Source organism: Anabrus simplex, chromosome 1 (assembly GCF_040414725.1).
Source record: "Anabrus simplex isolate iqAnaSimp1 chromosome 1, ASM4041472v1, whole genome shotgun sequence".
NCBI classification, from domain to species: domain Eukaryota; kingdom Metazoa; phylum Arthropoda; class Insecta; order Orthoptera; family Tettigoniidae; genus Anabrus; species Anabrus simplex.
Genome location: NC_090265.1, coordinates 1038536286 through 1038554708, shown reverse-complemented (window position 1 = coordinate 1038554708; position 18423 = coordinate 1038536286). Strand labels below are relative to the sequence as shown.

Genomic DNA, 18423 nt, shown 5'->3' with positions numbered 1-18423 from the left:
ACTGGTTTCGACGTATGAAGAAGTGTATTGAGTGTGGAGGAAATTATTCTGAAAAAGTTTAAAACATTCACTCACACTGCAAAACTTTCCTAGTATAAGTTATGCAGGGATTTGTGTGCAAAAGATTGTATTCCCAAAAAAAATGTAAAACTTTGCATTTGGCTATTGAAACAAGTCAACTGGCATACTTACCCTATTCATTGTCACTGCCTTCAATCTCCGAGCTATTCTCCCATGCATTATTCTAGACACCATCCCATACCGCATCATTCTGACTTCCATCCAACGCATTTGTGAAGCCCGTCTTCAAGAAACACTTCACAATAACATCTGTCGACACCATAACCCATGCCCGCATAACCCAATCACACACGAGTTCAATCGACAGCCTCTCTATTTTGCCTGCTGGCGTCAGCTCATGCTCCCCTTCTGCCATCCATTTGGCATACAATTTACGCATGTTGTCCTTAAAGGGCTTGTTGACGGAAACACCTAAGGGCTGTAGACAATGTGTGAGTCCACCAGGAATTACGAGATCAGTTTTCATTTCCTGAAGACGTTTCTTCGTGTCTTCCACAAAGTGTCTGCGGAAACTGTCCTACACTAGCAATGCTGGGCATCGAAGCAGTGTCCCTGGCCGTGCTTCCGATACCGTATGGACCCTATCCTGGACAAGAACTGTATCCATCCATCCTTTCTCTTGAACCCATACATGAATGACTTTGGGGAACTTCGCTTTAGGCACTGTTTTTCTTTTGAAAATAACGTACAGAGGCAATTTTCTTCCGTCTACAGTTATTGCTAGCATGACAATGCAACACTGTTTTTCACACCCAGCTGTATGTATAAGCATGCTAGATTCTTTCTTGTTGATGGTGGTGTTGCAAGGCATGTTGAAGTTTATCGGGGTTTGATCTGCATTGCCAATTTGAGATAAGAGGTAATTGTTTTTCTTCTGCACTGCTATCACATGGTGATGAAAATCTATGATTTTGTCGATGAAATCGCTTGGCATTCTCTGACAGAGAGATGTTCACCTTTGCAGACACAATCCCTTCTTTTGTGTCACAAATATACACATCCAACACTGCCTCACTTTCTGATCCGAACAGCTGATTCCTCCTTTAATCGCTAGTTCGCACACTTTGAAATGTAGCACCTCGTGCGTGCGAGATACTAAAGCCATCATTTTGCAACTCTGTAACGTAATGAAGCAACTCGTCTTCCAGCTCAGGAAACTTACCTCTGAATGCCTTACATGTTCGGTTGGTGGTTTCTAGCACAGCTTTCTGTTTACGCCAGTAGCGAACATTGAACTCACACGAATTCTAGACCGGCAGCTCTGTTACCATCTTCTTCAGCCATATAACTCCCACGTTTCTTCATAATTTAAAGATCGCGCTAACTGAGAAACAACAATGAAACGTGAAGACAGAATACTGGTACCTGTCGACAATACAACAAATGGACGATACCCAATGCCATGATCACTTGACTGCCTGGGCAGGGAAACACTCCCAGTTCATGCGATCAGCTCTGCCGGACAGGTAGCGATAAGCATGTTGACAAAGATGGAACAGTAAGAGGAATGGCTGAGTGTGGTCACGTACAAAGTACCATAACAGCAATTAGTTCAATCCTGCATGTAGACACGTTCACGGTATACCCAAACTTTATTTCGTGAATGTATGGTATGTCTTCATGACAAAGTCGGAAATTAATGAGAGTTATGTGTGGGTATTTTTTCCCTGCAATTTCAAATGTTAAAAATGGGGTGCAAGATATACGTGGTGGCAGGGGCATATTCTCCTTGAATGCAAGGCATTCATTGCATGCATTATGATAACGCTAAGAGCTGTCTGAAGTAAGATTTATGGTAGTTTCAAGTCAAATATTAACGATTTCATCTGTCAGAAGCTCAAACGTTCCGTGCAACCGTATTAGTTCCGTTGCTTGACTACGTGTGGTGCTGGTGTAGTCTCGCCATCTATTCCACTCTAGAAAGAAAGAGACAGCAAATGGAGAAGTTAACGATGTAAGGCATTCAATCTTAAAATTGCATTCGGTAGTAGACATAGTTATGAAACCCTCTGAATGAAGTTGCTGTAATTGAAACCTGGTCAGACTTTGTCACCCCAGGCACGTGCTACCCTCTAACATCTGTTCGCAAATTGGAGAAAGTCGGCATGTCCAAGTTTACAGTGAATGGGATCCACGGATTATCTCCCAGCGAGAACCTAACGTGACGAAACTGACCAATGCCACTGGGGTGACTTACCTCTAGTGCTCGAGTTGTGGCAGACTAGTGTGTTCATTCAATGTAGTGAGTTCATTCTTTGTGTGCTGTTCCTGTGCTATGCGTCGTTTTTGGTGTTTTATTATATTGTGTGCATATGTGGTATTAACAATGGATGAGTCTAAAACTGATATATTTGTAAATCTGATTGAAAAGCCATTTACTGGCCATTCGTTTGATGAAAAGATTCAAATAATTAAAGCCAGGAGACCTCTCCCTTCCCTCGCAAATTGAAAAACAGAAAACAAAAATTGTTATCGCATGTTCAATCCAGAAACTTACAATAAAACTGTTTGGCTCTGCGACTCTGAGTTACTAAACAAATTAATTTGCTGGCCTTACTTATTGTTTGTTGCTAAAAATTACCCTCAGAACAGCAAGAAATGTGGATATGCAGATCTAAACAATCTGCACACTGCTATTGCAAGGCACAAGAATTCAGATTGCCATATCCACGCATGGATATCCTTAGGTACCTTTGGTAAAACTACCGTAGCATAGATTTGCAGTTGGATAAGCAGAAGCAGGAAAATGTTCTAAGGCACAACAAAGCCGTTAAGAAAAATAGGAAAATTCTGAAACGGCTGACTGCGGTGACATGCTTTTTGGGGAAGCAAGAGTTACCATTCCAAGGGCACAATCAGGCTAGTGAATCTATTGAAATCATCGAAATCATTTAAGAAAAGGCTGGGAAACAACAGACAGGGTATCTGCCACCTGGGCGACTGCCCTAAATGCAGATCAGTATTGATTGATTGAACAACAGAACATAGAACTAATTAACTTGTTAGCCGCGTTTGATGAAAAATTAGAGTCACTTCACAACAGTCAGTGTATTTACAGGACTCTCTCTCCACACATTCAGAACAATTTAATTCAAAGCAGCTGAACCGTGATGACTGCTGAAATAAAGATTCAGGTTGGGGAAGCTTAATTCGTAGGAATTATAATCAATGAGACTTCTGATGTTTTGAACTTTTCACAGTTATCTATTGTCCTCAGATACGTTCATAATGGTGATGTTGAAAGATTTGTTGGTTTCTATAATGCGAGTTCTGATAGGACAGCGAATGCACTGGTGAGACTTGCGATTGAGTGTCTGGATAACTTTGACTGTCGCAAAAAATTAACTGTGCAGACTTTCGATGGAGCGGCAGTGCTTGCAGGTCAGCTGAATGGTATGCAAGCTAAATTAAAAGGAGTAGTTCCTGAGACTGTATTCACCCACTGCTATGCTCACAAGCTTAATTTAATCCTGTCTCAAGCCATGTCATGCACAAAAGAATGTCATATATTCTTCGCAACGATGAGTGGCTTTGCAACATTATTTAGCAATTCTTCTAAGAGAACTAACCTGCTGGACAGTATCCTCAAGAAAAGGTTTCCTAAACTAGCTCCAACAAGATGGAACTATTCTAGCAGTTTAGTACAGACCATCATGGAATATCGTGCTCCTCTCCAAGAGCTTCACAAAAGTATTTTGGAGGAAGCTGGGAACTGGGATAACAATACAATTAATGAGGCAAACAGGTTTCTCACGAGGTTAATAGAATTTCAGTTCAATTTTCTTCTGAACGTTTTTAATGAAATATTTTTACTGACTGATGTTACAACATCCTTCAATCTAAGACCCTAGACATTGCATATTGCACCAGAGAAGTAAATTCTTTCGAAACTAAAGTATCTATAATGCGAAACAGTGGATTTGCTAACATCTGGGACAGAACAGAAGAGAAATTTGATCCATCAAGGAAGAGAACAAAGGAAGAAACTTCATTTACGGTTAAAGATGAGTATAGGAGGGTTTACCTGGAAATACATGATATTATTCTAGCACAGTTAAAATATCGCTTCTGTTCACTAGGAGATCTCTCCTTCATTGAAATGCTTGATTGTAAGAAATTTTCATCTTTTCTGGCGATTTTCCTGAAGAGCAATTCAGTAAACTGATTGAAGTTTATGGAAAATATTTTGATAGAGTACGACTTAAATCCGAATTGAAGGCAATGTTCACTTCTGAACACTTCAAAGATAAGACTGTGGTTCAAATCCAGAAATTTCTATTGACCAGTGGTCTCCACAGCGGTCTTCCCGGGCTTTATAAGTTGTGCACATTGATTACAACTATTCCCACTACATCACCATCTGTAGAACGCTCTTTCTAGGCCCTAAAGCAAATAAAATCTTTTGTCCGCAATTCTCAAAGTCAAAGTCGTCTCTCTGCATTAGGAATGATGTCTATAGAGAAGGATCTTCTTGTTGAGATGAAAGCACATGAGTACTTCTACAGTGATGTCAGCAAGGAATTCTGCAAAAAGAATCACAGGGTCAAGTTCACCTACATGTAATTAGGGTGAGTAGAATTGAAATTTACTTAATACATTGTGTTACTGCATGGTTACTAGTTACATGCCTCGGTGGAGATTCCAGGATATGCCACTGCGTGGTGGCTAGTTTTATGAAAGCAAATACGATAATTGTGCTAAACTATGAACCTCAGCAGCAGCTAAATAATTCATGCAGTAGAGGGTTAACAACCTTTTAATTATCCAAACTTTTCATAAGTTCATATTATATTTACCACTTGAGTGTTTGGGGATTATATACCGTATTTACGCGAATAATCCCCGCACATTTTTTTTTAATTTGAGGCACGAAATTGGGGTGCGGGTTTTATGTGCATCTACATGGCAACATGCTCCTGCTACAGTTATGCTTTGTGTAACCAAAGATGGAAGAAAACTGTCCTCATTTGTCATATTTAAACAGAAAACAATTCATACGTTTAATTTAAAACTGCCTTTACATTTTAAAAAATAGTATTTTACAGAGTAATTTAAATTCAAAATTTTTCTGTGTCACTATGGAATGCGTCTTCAGGAACGTGCAGGGGTAACTTGCCACACTTTTACTTTGATGTGTCGACAGTGTGTTTCATAGTTGCTAAGTTCGAGTAAAATCGTAATTCTTTTGTATTCAGTGTTTTAAGGAACGCCATAATATCACGTAACAGGCAGTGTGCAGAAAAGCAGAACCTCAAATATGTTCAAGCAAAGCCATTATATCCATAAATTTACACATTCATATTTGCGTAAAGACCACGTGGACCTTGCGGAGTGATATGAAATGGTTGCTTATGCCCAGAAGGAATTTCAGTTAATTTCATTTTTCAAACCGAGACTTCCTAAAAGTAGGGTGCGGGGATTATTCGCGTAAATATTTTTAGAGGTGATAGCAATTTATTTCCTGCCAAACAGTTCTTAGAGATTTTGAGTCCATAATAGATTTTGGGCAAAGATATTTTCCAGTCATTCTGCATAAATATATTATAAATATAGCACATTCTGTTGCATGACATTATTGAAAATAACAGGATTTGGGAAGCGAACTGATTCAGAATGTAGGGCTGAACATGGAGATCAGTAAAAGTATTCAACAGGAAAATGCATTCCACCCGAGTGTGAGAAACCTGGTATGGAAGAAGGAAGAACCAATGAAGAGTAGTAAAGAGGTGATTTATAAAAAGTTCTGCTGCCCAGTACTGACATACGTAGCAGAGACCTGGACACTGACAAAAAGACAGGAGAATAAAATCCAGGTAACTCCTCATTTCCCCAGTACGTCTCTTCAGTGACTCCTCGGCCACCTATGACAGAACTGTTGAGGTCCAAACAAGCCTATGGGCCGAGCACTACAACATACAACATAGTGAAATTAAATATTTAGGAAGTACGATACAAAAGAAAAGGACAGAGTAACAAATGAGAATGTCAAGAAAGAAAAGCCCTTCTTTTTGACAAAATGGAGAGGGATAAACTTAGATGGTTTGGGCATGTTAAAAGCATGGAAGAAGGAAGGATGCCGAAGCAGATGATAGAAATCTAGACGGAAAGTAGAAGGCAAGACAGACCCAAACTAAGGTGGCTGAAATCAAGAATAGTATAATTGGAAGAAACCTTGATATGAACACAGTTAAGGAGCAACAATGTTGTTTGGATAGAGGAAATGGAAAGATGCCATAAACATCCTAACACAGCAGGAGCTGGACGAGGGAAATGGATGATACGTAGTGTCTAATGTGATATTACTGTACTTCTACTGACATTCAGTCCTTCACATCAGACCTAATTTACCAGCTTTTTTCCTGGTCCATACCATCTTGTTTTACTAAGGCCTACAATCTCAGAAAAAGTCCCAACATGCAAAAGATAAGAATAACCTTACCAAGGTCAATGGACCTTGTAAAGTAATAATAAACATACACTACAACTTCATTTTACTAAATTTATAATGTTTTTTTGTATGCTTGGTAGAAGTCTTTGTAACAACACAGATGTCACACCACATTCCTTCCCAACCTCTCCTTACTCCGTTGTTCTCTGCCCAGCAAGCTGATAGTCAATAGCTTTACATGACTATCATTATAACAAAAGCATAGTGCATTAACCGCAATCTGAACAGCCATTACTGTTAGCCATGATGCCTCCAAGAGGGTCCTACACACAACCCTAATGAATCCTAATGGTTACTGTTAGTGACAGGTTAGATTCTGGTGTACTGAAAAGCACTGTTAATGTCAGGGTTAGATTAAAGTTCAATTAAGTCATGCAGAAACCTTAATACTACTATCAGTGTCAAAATTACTGATAGGGATGGTCAGGTTACGGTCAGAGCTTTGGACGGATGAAGATTTTTTTTTGGCTAGTTGTTTTACGTCGCACCGACACAGATAATTCTTATGGCGACAATGGGACAGAAAAGGGCTAGGAGTGGGAAGGAAGCGGCCGTGGCCTTAATTAAGGTACAGCCCCAGCATTTGCCTGGTGTGAAAATGGGAAACCACGGAAAACCATTTTCAGGGCTGCCGACAGTGGGGTTCGAACCTACTATCTCCCGAATACTGGATACTGGCTGCACTTAAGCGACTGCAGCTATCGAGCTCGGTGGATAAAGATTTTTTTTTTTGCTAGCTGTTTTACGTCGCACCGACACAGATAGGTCTTACGGCGACGATGGGAGAGGAAAGGGCTAGGAGTGGGAAGGAAGCGGCCGTGGCCTTAATTAAGGTACAGCCCCAGCATTTGCCTGGTGTGAAAATGGGAAACCACGGAAAACCATTTTCAGGGCTGCCGACAGTGGGGTTCGAACCTACTATCTCCCGAATACTGGATACTGGCCGCACTTAGGCGACTGCAGCTATCGAGCTCAGTAGCTGTAAATCTGACCTAAGCCTAACTGGCTCCTGCCCGGAATTAGTGAAAGGAAGGAACAAAGGTTCCGAAAGAGAACTGCTCAATATGTCGGTAGTTGCCGCAAGAGGAAATCCCTCATAAACATGTCACTGAAGGGGGCTGTTGCCAGGTATCAGGCATATTCTATTCTGTTAACAGACCTATCCACTTCGATACCTTGGGTGAAATATACTGTATAGTCAAATATTTGCAATATCCGCAGAATTGCCTATGAAGTAAGAGCGGATGCGGAGCGGAATAATACTTTGTAGATTCGCACAGGGCTCTAGTTCCTGTTGTGACAAAACTACCGATTGTGATGCACTTACATGTAATAAATATCATTTTTGGTCCGTATTGATGATATTACCTACAGTCAGATCACTGCCCAAAATTCATAAAAAGGATGTCCCCATTCGGCCTATAATTAATAGTATTAATAGTCCTACCTATAAAACCTCTCAATTCCTATACAAATTCCTGAAAAAACACTTCAAATTTCACAACTCCAACCCCATAAAGAACTCTATCGAACTTTGTAATTCCCTAAATAAGTTCAGTCTACAACCAAACCACGTTTTATGTTCTTTTGACATCACCAACATGTAAAGTTAAAAACTTCATGATTGTTCCGTATTGAATAGAGAAAATAAGATGTACAATATTAAAGGGAAGGATCCACCTTTCAATACTCCGTAGTAAAAAGTAGTTACAACCTGTTTAATGGGACCGGTTTCAACACACTTAGAGTGTCATCATCAGCCAATTAGCGAACATTAACTGAATTGCCACGATGTGATACAATGTTAATATTTTGCCTGTGTTTAATATGTTAGTTATTTTTAAGATCTTCGCTAATTGGCTGATGATGACACTCTAAGTGTGTTGAAACCGGTCCCATTAAACAGGTTGTAACTACTTTTTACTACGGAGTATTGAAAGGTGGATCCTTCCCTTTAATATTGTACATCTTATTATCACCAACATGTATACTAATATCCCTATCAACAATACTATTAACATCATAAAAAACAATCTGTTGAAACATAGCAAACTGAGTAAAATCGAAATTGATGAATGGTTAAAATTACTTAATTTCGTTTTAGACAACAACTATTTTACCTTCAATAAGAAAATTTACAAACAAGAAGGTCTAGCGATGGGAGACCCGTTATCTGGAATACTAGCCGATATATACTTAGATAATCTTGAACATAGTAAGATTATTAATAACATCAACGGACTCTGTCTTTGGCATCGCTATGTTGATGATACCATAGCTATCATTGATAAACAAATCAACAACAGCAATAACATACTATCATTTCTCAACAACTTAGATAATAATATTAAATTCACTAAAGAAGATGAGTTCAATAACTCTTTGAACTTCTTAGACATCAAAATCACACGAGCATTGAACAAATTTGACTTCCAAATATACAGAAAACCCACCTTTTCTCCAACAACCATAAAAAATGATTCTTTACATCCCAACTCACATAAAATAGCCACTTATCACAGTTTAATATATAGAGCATTAAAGATCCCTATGTCCTCTATTAATTTAAAGAAAGAATTACTATTCATTAAGGAAATAGCTAAATTCAATGGATTTAACATGAGTATGATTGATAAAATCATTAATAAAACCAAACTGAAACTAGCTACAAATTTAACTCCATTGAAACCCATCAAATCAAAATACGCTAAATTCACGTTCACTAACCATAGCATTTATCCGATAACCAATTCATTAATGAAGCAAGAAATAAAAATAGCCTACACAACAAAAAACACTAATCGTAATTTATTCTTCAATCACAACTCTATTAACATCACAGACAATAGTTACTCTGGATCAGGAATATACAGATTGAAATGCTCTACATGTAATTTTTCTTATGTTGGCCAAACTGGCCGCAGCTTCTCCACCAGATACGCCGAGCATTACAATGCCCATAGACACAACAAATTCTCCGCAATGGCCAACCACATGAGAGACACAGGGCATAAATTCACCACAATAGAACAAGACCTCCACATCCTAAAAAGAGTCGATAAAAGTAAACTCATGACAGAATATGAAAACTTATTTATTTTCCTCGACCAACATTTTAATAAAGATAAGAACCTAAATGACACTATCGATAAAAAAAAGCCCCTTGTATGAACAGATTCTTATTTTATTACGAGAATCAACTCCCCTCACCAACATATTCTTAAAAATCTTCAACCTCACATCAATTAGCGTTCCCACCTCCCCTACAGCTAATATACCCCCCTCCCTTCCCCCCGCCGCTAGTACCTCTAATTCAAATACAACCAATAAACCCATAGCCACACCCACCGTAACATCGCTCCCTCCAATAGCCTTACACCGATACAACACGCGCAGTAATACACTCTCTTCCTTCCCTCCCACCAATAGCAGCCCCCCTCCAATAGTTACGTCAACGCAAACAGATCCCCCTCCAGCACAAACCTTCAGCTATAACACACGTAGCAAGAAGTCTACTGTTGCAAATACTTCTAACTCATAACGTTACAAGCTATCTTTGTCACCGTCAAATGGTAAGTGCACACGATTCTACTTCAATATTTTCAAATATCTTTTCACACAATTAACTCTACGTTTCTTGCTTCCTTTCACAGATTCCACTATTATATGCTTTTTCAACTAGAATATCTACAAACTCACAATTTACAACATTTGAGCATTACTTTAAATTTTGAGATGGTCCATAGAGATCCTATTTGAAACTGTTCTTCAACTTCTATTCTACAACTTCATATCCTCAACGTGTTCTACAACTTCACCATATGCCTCTGACTTTCGTCTTTTATCTTCAAGGTCATGATTAAACTTCGGATCTCTCGACTAACTTTGACTTTTATTCTCTCTTCTTTACTTTGATTATATACGATTTTTCGCCATCGTCTAATTATAACCGCGTGACTATCAACTTCATTTTTATGCAATCTTACTACTTGTTGTATAACAATCTGTTATTTTATCCATTGCACTTATTTTTAGCAGCCTTCTAATGTTAATTTTGTTAATACTTCCACTATTATATCTCATCACATTGTATTTTTAAACCATCATTGTTATTTTTAATGTTATTTTACTTCAAATCTCTTCAAGATTTTAAAATTCATTTCATTATTACATGTTATTTAGACGCTTATTTTTAATTTAAGGTTAAGACTATGGCTGATGATGCCTTCAGGGAAGGCGAAACATGTACCGCTATTAGTTAACAAATTTATGTAAATCATCCAAGACGATTTTGTATTGATTAGGTGGTCTAATAAATAACTTAATGTTATTATTTCAATGTGATGCACTTAATAGTGACTGGTTAGGTTATTATTTACCATAAAGCACTGTTAGTGACAGGGTTACGTTGAAATTCAGTTAGATCACACAGCGGCCATATGATTTGTTACTATCATTGCCAAAATCATCACTTGTGTAAAACATTTACTATTATCAAAAAGTGTTTAATATTTTGTTGGATTATTAGTGGTTATTACAAAAATTCCTTGCAATATACTGCCTCTATTTCATCTAAGTTAATTGTTTTCATTTTTAAGTTATATTCAAAAAAGTATTTCTCTTTTTATATCCTGGTACGTACTGATGGGTAGAAGACATAAAGCCAACTCCAAGGAAGGAATGCATTCACATTCGCCAGACTGTGACTTATTCTATCGAGTCTGCATGAGCTGATGACCCTAAAAACCACTATCAGAACATTGAATGGTTGTGGAAATTACTGAAAACCAATGTTGAGAGACACAGATGGGTGGGTGATACCGTTTATACATTTTTGAGTTCCTGTATATCCACAGGCAACACTAGTCTGGATACGAAATGCACAGGGAAATAAAATACCAACAGACTGGGCCAGGATCAAACCCACCAGCTTGAGCTTGACATCTCAGCTAGTCTGACTGGCTAAGAAGCAAACTGACAGCAATGAACAAAGTGCTTCATTAGAGGGAACAGCAAGGAGAGACATACGAGGCTCCATTGCACCAGCAAGTGAAAATATATTTTTTGAAGATTTGTGTAAAGCATTTAATGTTATCAATAAAATGCATAACATGCAACAAAACGCATGTCACACAGGCATATCCAGGGTATGAAGAGGTGAGGATACGATCCAAGGACTACCCTCCTGAAGCTAATGAGATGTGGAGTGTTGTTACAGCTAGTGAAGGAGCAGGCAAACAGTGAGATAATCGTGGGAGTGGAGCTGCCGCTTTCTGCATTCCCACACCCAGGCAGCCCTATGGCTCTCACAGAGAGTATCGACCTTGTTGGCAGCCCTGAGAAGCACTCTGTGCCACGCGGTACCAGGTGGAGGAGCAGGGGTAGCACATGACATCAATTTTGTTACAATGAGGATTATTGTATGCTTTTTAAAAAGTTATAAATATATTTCCCATGTCAAATGAAAATATTCAATAGTAGCAGGTACCCAAATGCATCCAAAGCCAGTTTAACTGCAGAAATAAATCGTCTTACTTTCAATTACCATTACCTGAAATGGCTTTTTCCACAGGAATATAACAAAGAAAGAGCTAAAGGCAAAAGAGTTACTAACAAGTTATAAGCTAGCAAGATTCAAACACAATTTTGCTGTTCGATTACTTACCGAGTTCATAAATAAGGTAGACACCCAAGAGGCCAAAAGAAGCACCAAAAGCAGCAAAGCCATATTTCATCATTCGCCATGATGCTTCTCTTCTCCTTTTTTCTTCTTCACTTTCAGGCGGATCCTCTGTTCGAACAGGTAATTGGGGGACTGGAACAGAGAATCTTACATAAACTATCTTCTACTGCAATTGACGAATCGGATGTATAACTACTATACTGAGTAAATACAGAGAAATAACAGGAGTAATTTTATAATTCACAACTGAAGTTCTAAACAAGTACCGTACTCGATATGTGTTTTGATCTATTAACATACTAAAAAATGCTTTGTTAAAGGCAGAGCAAAATTCCCAAGAACTATTAATAGCTAAGGGCAGAACATGGTACTTCCCAGGCACTGCACAGTCATTAACTCACTACCATAATGAACCATTTTCGAAACAACAACAAAAACTCAGCCTACGTTCAGAATAGCAAGCAAGGAGATGCTTATTTTCAATCTTCTCCAACATCCGGTTCTGATAATATTAATAGTCAGCCTAATTCATAATGAACTTTTTAGAAAAAATACTCTGAGAATACACAACATTATGGGGAATAATAATAATAATAAAACTGCTTTTATTTCCAACTAATTACTTTTATGGTTTTCGGAGACATTGAGGTATCTTGAGTTCTATCCCGCAGCAGTTGAGGAACCAATAAAACTACCAACACAAGGCTGATGTATCCGAGTACCTTCAAATACTAACAAACTGAACCAGAATCAAACCCACCAGCTTAAGCTCCACATCTCAGATACCCAGACCAGCTAAGAAGCAAAATGACAGCAATAAACAAAGTGCTTCATTACAGGGAACAACAAGGAGAGACAAACGAGACTCCCTTGCACAAGTGAAAATATACTTTTTGAAGATTTGTGTAAAATATTATTGTTGTCAATAACGTGCTTAACACGTGACAAAATGAAAACTCAAGGTTTAGTTACTATAAAAATTACAAAAGGAGAATAACTGCAACTGAATTAGTATTGCTATTTGCTTTATGCCGCACCGACACAGATATATCTTATGGCGACGATGGGATAGGAAAGGCCTAGGAATTGGAAGGAAGCGGCTAAGGTACAGCCCCGGCGTTTGCCTGCTGTGAAAATGGGAAACCACGGAAAACTATCTTCGGGCTGCCGACAGTGGGGCTCGAACCCACTATCTCCCGATTACATAATTAGCATTGCAGAAGAACTAAGTGCAACATACATTTGATAAATGTATGAGTGAACTGAAAACAGAATTACAAGCTGAAAAAGATTTTTATTGATAAAACTTAATATTCCCTACGATGTTACACAATGAATGTAACTGAAAAGGAATCGGTTGTGATCTCCATAGGTGAAGTTAATTACTCTATATATAGACATTTTCAATAGATCTGTGACTATTCCTTGCCATCTGGTAAACAATCTAAATATGTGTTATTTGTACCAGACACTGCAACTGACAAATGCTAGAAAAATTTGTAAGAGAAACCCACCCCACAATATTGTTACAAATAAAACTCCATCTGTTTCATTACTCTAATTTATTTCAGAATGGCCTAATAAATGCACACACACACATATTTAAACACAAACAATTCTAACCAGTTATGAATGTCCAACTAATTACTAGTCTATTTACAAATCTCTCTACCTTATGGCGCAGCAAGGGTCCAGCCCGTTCCTTTACCTGGGACACTAATCCTTACTTTAACTTCCCCCCCCCCCCCCCAAGTCCAGTCCCCTCAGCCACTGTGCATAGACAGCTGGATTTGAACACATTGCCTTTGGCTATACGATACATGACGACTGTTCGTCGGTTCAACTCCAATGATAGTCCAGTACTTCACACAGTCCCATACAGTAAAAAACTAAAAAGCTCAACAGTATTCAACAGCAGGACTATACAACAGCGAACATTAACACAGCTCCATTTATCCTCGCACTCATGATAGCGCATTTCCTTGCTGGCTCATGGCGATCCTCAGTCCACAAAATTACACGCTAACACAGTACAACCTGTCGTTCTGTCATCTTCACCTACATATTGGTCTCTCCGACACCACAACAGCTCCTCGTTTAGACCTCGGTGGGACACTGGTGACAGCCAAAACCTCTGTCGCCCTCAGCCCCCAACTCACTGAGTGTCACACTGGCTCCACCTCGGAGCCCAACTCTCACTCCGAGCCCAACACTGACTCAGAGTCCAACACTTGACTGACTGTCCACGGCTAGTCTCCCTTTTTATAGCTTGTGTAATTTGATCCAGAAATTTCACAATGTCACTGGAGGCAGAACATTCCCGTTGAATCTCAATGAAACTGACAGGTAAGCCAGCAGCCGAGAACAACACAAGGAAAGACCGACCCCATCAAACAAGCCGGCTGGGAGATTCCAGATCGTCTGAGTCATCAGCCCCTTCCTGAAAGTACCGAAAGGAGCTACCACAGGGCTGGCACGTAACAATATTGTTGATACCATAGAATGCATCATCCAAAATCTAGTCTGCATGCACAATATTAGGTGCTCATGGAAAACCTAGTCCACAGAACAAAGGAAATTTTGGTTTGAATGGTGCAGAAAGCATCTGCTTCTTAATAGGAAGACAATTGATAGGAGATAGGACTTACATTCCACAGAGCGGTTAATGTCAGAATTCAAAGATGATGATGATGATGCTTGTAGTTTACAGGGGCCTAATATTGAGGTCATCGGCCCCTAATGGTACGAAATGAAATGGCAACAAAAAATTCAAAATCAACCACTGACCAAAATAAGAAAATGTCATGAAGATGAATGGATGGACATGAACAAAAAAAAAACAATAAACAAACAAAAAAACAGTGGATCCGACGCAAAAAAAAAAGATCATTAATAGTATTACTGACCAAGGGACCACTTATAAAGCATAATCCTGAATCGAGGATGCTTGATGTCTAAAAGGGTCCAAAATCCATGTCTATGGCCCCACAAAATGGTACATGTCACGAGTAAAGTAGAACCATGGTATTTGTCATGTTTGGGTACTAATCAAAAGTAGCAAAAACTCACGGTGTTCCACACAAGATGGTACTACTCACAAGTATTGTACTTCGTACAGGTAACACAGACCTATGGTGTTTTTCAAACTATGGCGCCACTCATAGCCAATGCAAACCGATGAAGTTTCTCACCTAGGTGTACTAGTCACGGGTGCCGGTATTCCCGTGGTGCTCCTCACATAGTGGGTACTAATCACAGGCAACACAGACCCATGGTGTCGCTCATATAGCAGTATAACTCACAGGCAATGCCCAGACCCGCGGTGTTGCTCACATGGGTACGATGCACGGGTACTGGAAACCCACAGACCAGCCTCTTTGCTGGTCACAAACCTATTTCGTACCTAATATAGTGGTACTACTCGCAAGTACAGGCAACCCATGGTGTTCCCCGCGTGATGGTACGAATCAAAAGTAGTTTCATGGTTCTAATTCAAGCATCCCTTGGTTGCCCCTTTTAGTCGCCTCTCACGACAGGCAGGGGATATCATGGGTGTATTATTCGTCTGCGTCCCCCACCCACAGGGGGTAAAGAGAGAGAGAAAAGAAGAAGAAAGAAGGGATCCGTCACTTCGAAAGATGAAGTAACGGACGAAGAAAGGCAAGGGCCACGAAAGGCGTGAAAATGAAAGACTCCCTAGGCCTCGAATGCTCTAATACCATCGGGGTCGGAAAAGAACAAGAGTTGACCAAGGGAGGTCGGACAGGATAGACGAAAGTGAGGAGCCTGGCACAAGTAAGTGGAAGCAATGCCAAGACTCAGCTAAGGGCCCCGTGGTGGCCAATCCAAACTGCCAAGTTGAGAGCCCCTTGGGCCTCTTTTAGTTGCCTCTTACGACAGGCAGGGGATACCGTGGGTGTATTCTTCATCTGCGTCCCCCACCCACAAGGAGTAGTGTGTTTGGTCCGCGAGAGGTATTTCATTTCCCTCAAGTCCACCAGCAAGCCGGTTAAGACCCCCCTATCCGCCACCTGGGACGCGCCACGTGGGAGTATCACCTCTCCCCCTGCTAAGCCAGCGTAGTAGGTTCGTGGTCAGAGTTCAACCTGCACCATGAGCAGCAAATAAAGAACATCACTCCACTGACAAAAGTTCACTCCACACAAAACAACGTGAACTCCTTTGGTGTATTGAACCATTCACAATGATTAGATGTGTAATTGCTCTTAACCCGTATGTGCCCACTGTCGACATTTGTCGACGTTAATATCTGAATAATGTCGATTTTATATCGGTAAACCGGAAGAATATTTTTGATGTGCAATGTTTACAGTTCATTGTTTGATACTTACTGCACAGCACAAAAACAAGAAACACTCGGTTTCGTGCCTTATCGCGTGACTCTGTATGAAATATCATTCAGTATACACTCAAGAGGATGACGCTTCCGTCGTGGTGAGTAATATTTTCTTATAACATTGTTACAGTTGAAAGTAAGATCGGACTGTTGTGTTAAACGTAATAATGAAACATGCCTTTAACATATTTTGAATTCATTTATGGCTGATTTATAGTTGCTTTTGTCTAGCAGAGCACAAAATTTCCATGTCGACATATGTGGTTGCATCAGTACTGATACAGAATTTTCATTTCTTTATCTCAGACTGACCGTCGAGCAGATCGTAAGCATCCTGGAGGAATCACAAGGCATACATAGAACTACCTGAAAATGCTTTCCATAGTGACGGGGATAGCGATGATTATGAGTCATGTGGAGACATAAACAGATTCTCTGGTAATAAACTCCGGGCTGGTGCTGAACTAGTATGTACAAAAATAATTGAAGTTTACCGTTTGACCCCAAAGGGCAAAGAGAAAAAATTAGATCTTCTCAGCTCCACACTGTACACTGTTAGGGCATATATCCGATCTTGTGCAGCTACGCGTCCTAACGCAGGAAGACAGAGTATGAAAGTATCTTCATGCGTGTTGCCAGAAGTGCGTTTCGATGGGGTACCCCACTACCTCAAAACAAGAGAGAAGCAAGTGTGATGCGCTCAGTGTGGTAAAGCTGCCAGGAAACAGTGCAAAAAATGTAATATTGGCTGCCACGTCCTTTGCTTCGAGGCATTTCACTCATGCTAAACCAGACTGGATGACGAAAAGCATCACCAAAGGTGATGTGGTTATAGGGAAACCACAAAAACAAATTGTGGCACCAAAATGAGGCATACTACGCAAGATGAGGAATGAGATAGTATGCCATTCCTTTCCTCGCTGGGCCTGAATGTGCTATTGCAGCACAAATGACACTATGAGCAATACTTTTCATAACAGTCAGACACACTAGTTGTGCTCCGAATGTCATTATACAGCATCATCCATACTGTCACAGCCCTGGATGAGACTGGAACTTTGGTGGACGCTACATTTTGCTCTGGCCTGTGCCAAGAGACAGGTGCAAAACTACTGCATCCATCAAGAAGAAAATTCCCTTTGATAAAATTCTTGATGATGTTAAATTTTCTACAGGCTGTTAAGATATCTTCTCACCATGTCTGTTTAACATCAAACAATATAATTTAAAACCTGAGGTAATACGCGTTGAATTGATTGTGCGAGTGTCGAAGCCTGGATCCGTGAGGTGGGTGCACTTGGAGATTTAATGCATTTCTAAAAGGCAAAAAGCATTCCCTCCTGGAATCCTCAACTAAACTCAGCGGATTTTGTGTTGATTCTTACGAACGAATCACAAAAGGAAATGCTTCAAAAATATGGTTCAAACTGTATTTGCCTTAAGCCTTAATAGCACACACGGACTGAATTCATGTGGATTTGGAGTGACTACACTGTTAGTTCTCAATGAATAATGACTAGGGTTCCCGTGTGCTTTCAAGCTGAGTAACAGGTCTGACATGACAGTGATGGAAATATTCATGCCAGTTTTGAAAGCAGCTATGCCAAAAAATCTGAGCCTAAAGTGTTCATATCAGACATGACCAAATCATTCAACAATGACTTCGTTAATTCAACCATGCGATCAAGGAATCATTCGCACCTTGAAAGTGTGTTATCGCCATGAAATGCACACAAGAATCTTAGAAAACATTGAGGACTCACATAAAACCAGTGCCAATGCCCTTGCCAAAACAACCAGCCTTCTCGATGCCCTGCATCTTCTAGCCATGTAATGGGATAATGTCGCAGCACA

General features: G+C 39.8%; 1 protein-coding gene across 2 annotated transcripts in view; it reads right to left on the bottom strand.

Moving 5' to 3' along the window:
- The window catches only part of ttm50 (tiny tim 50), a 124732-nt gene that overhangs the window by 89182 nt on the left and 17127 nt on the right, over positions 1-18423 (bottom strand). For both annotated transcript variants that reach the window (XM_067149510.2, XM_067149518.2), the window contains exon 2: positions 12195-12344. In XM_067149510.2, coding sequence (XP_067005611.2) covers positions 12195-12344 — 150 coding nt within the window. The remainder of the gene's footprint in view (positions 1-12194; positions 12345-18423) is intronic.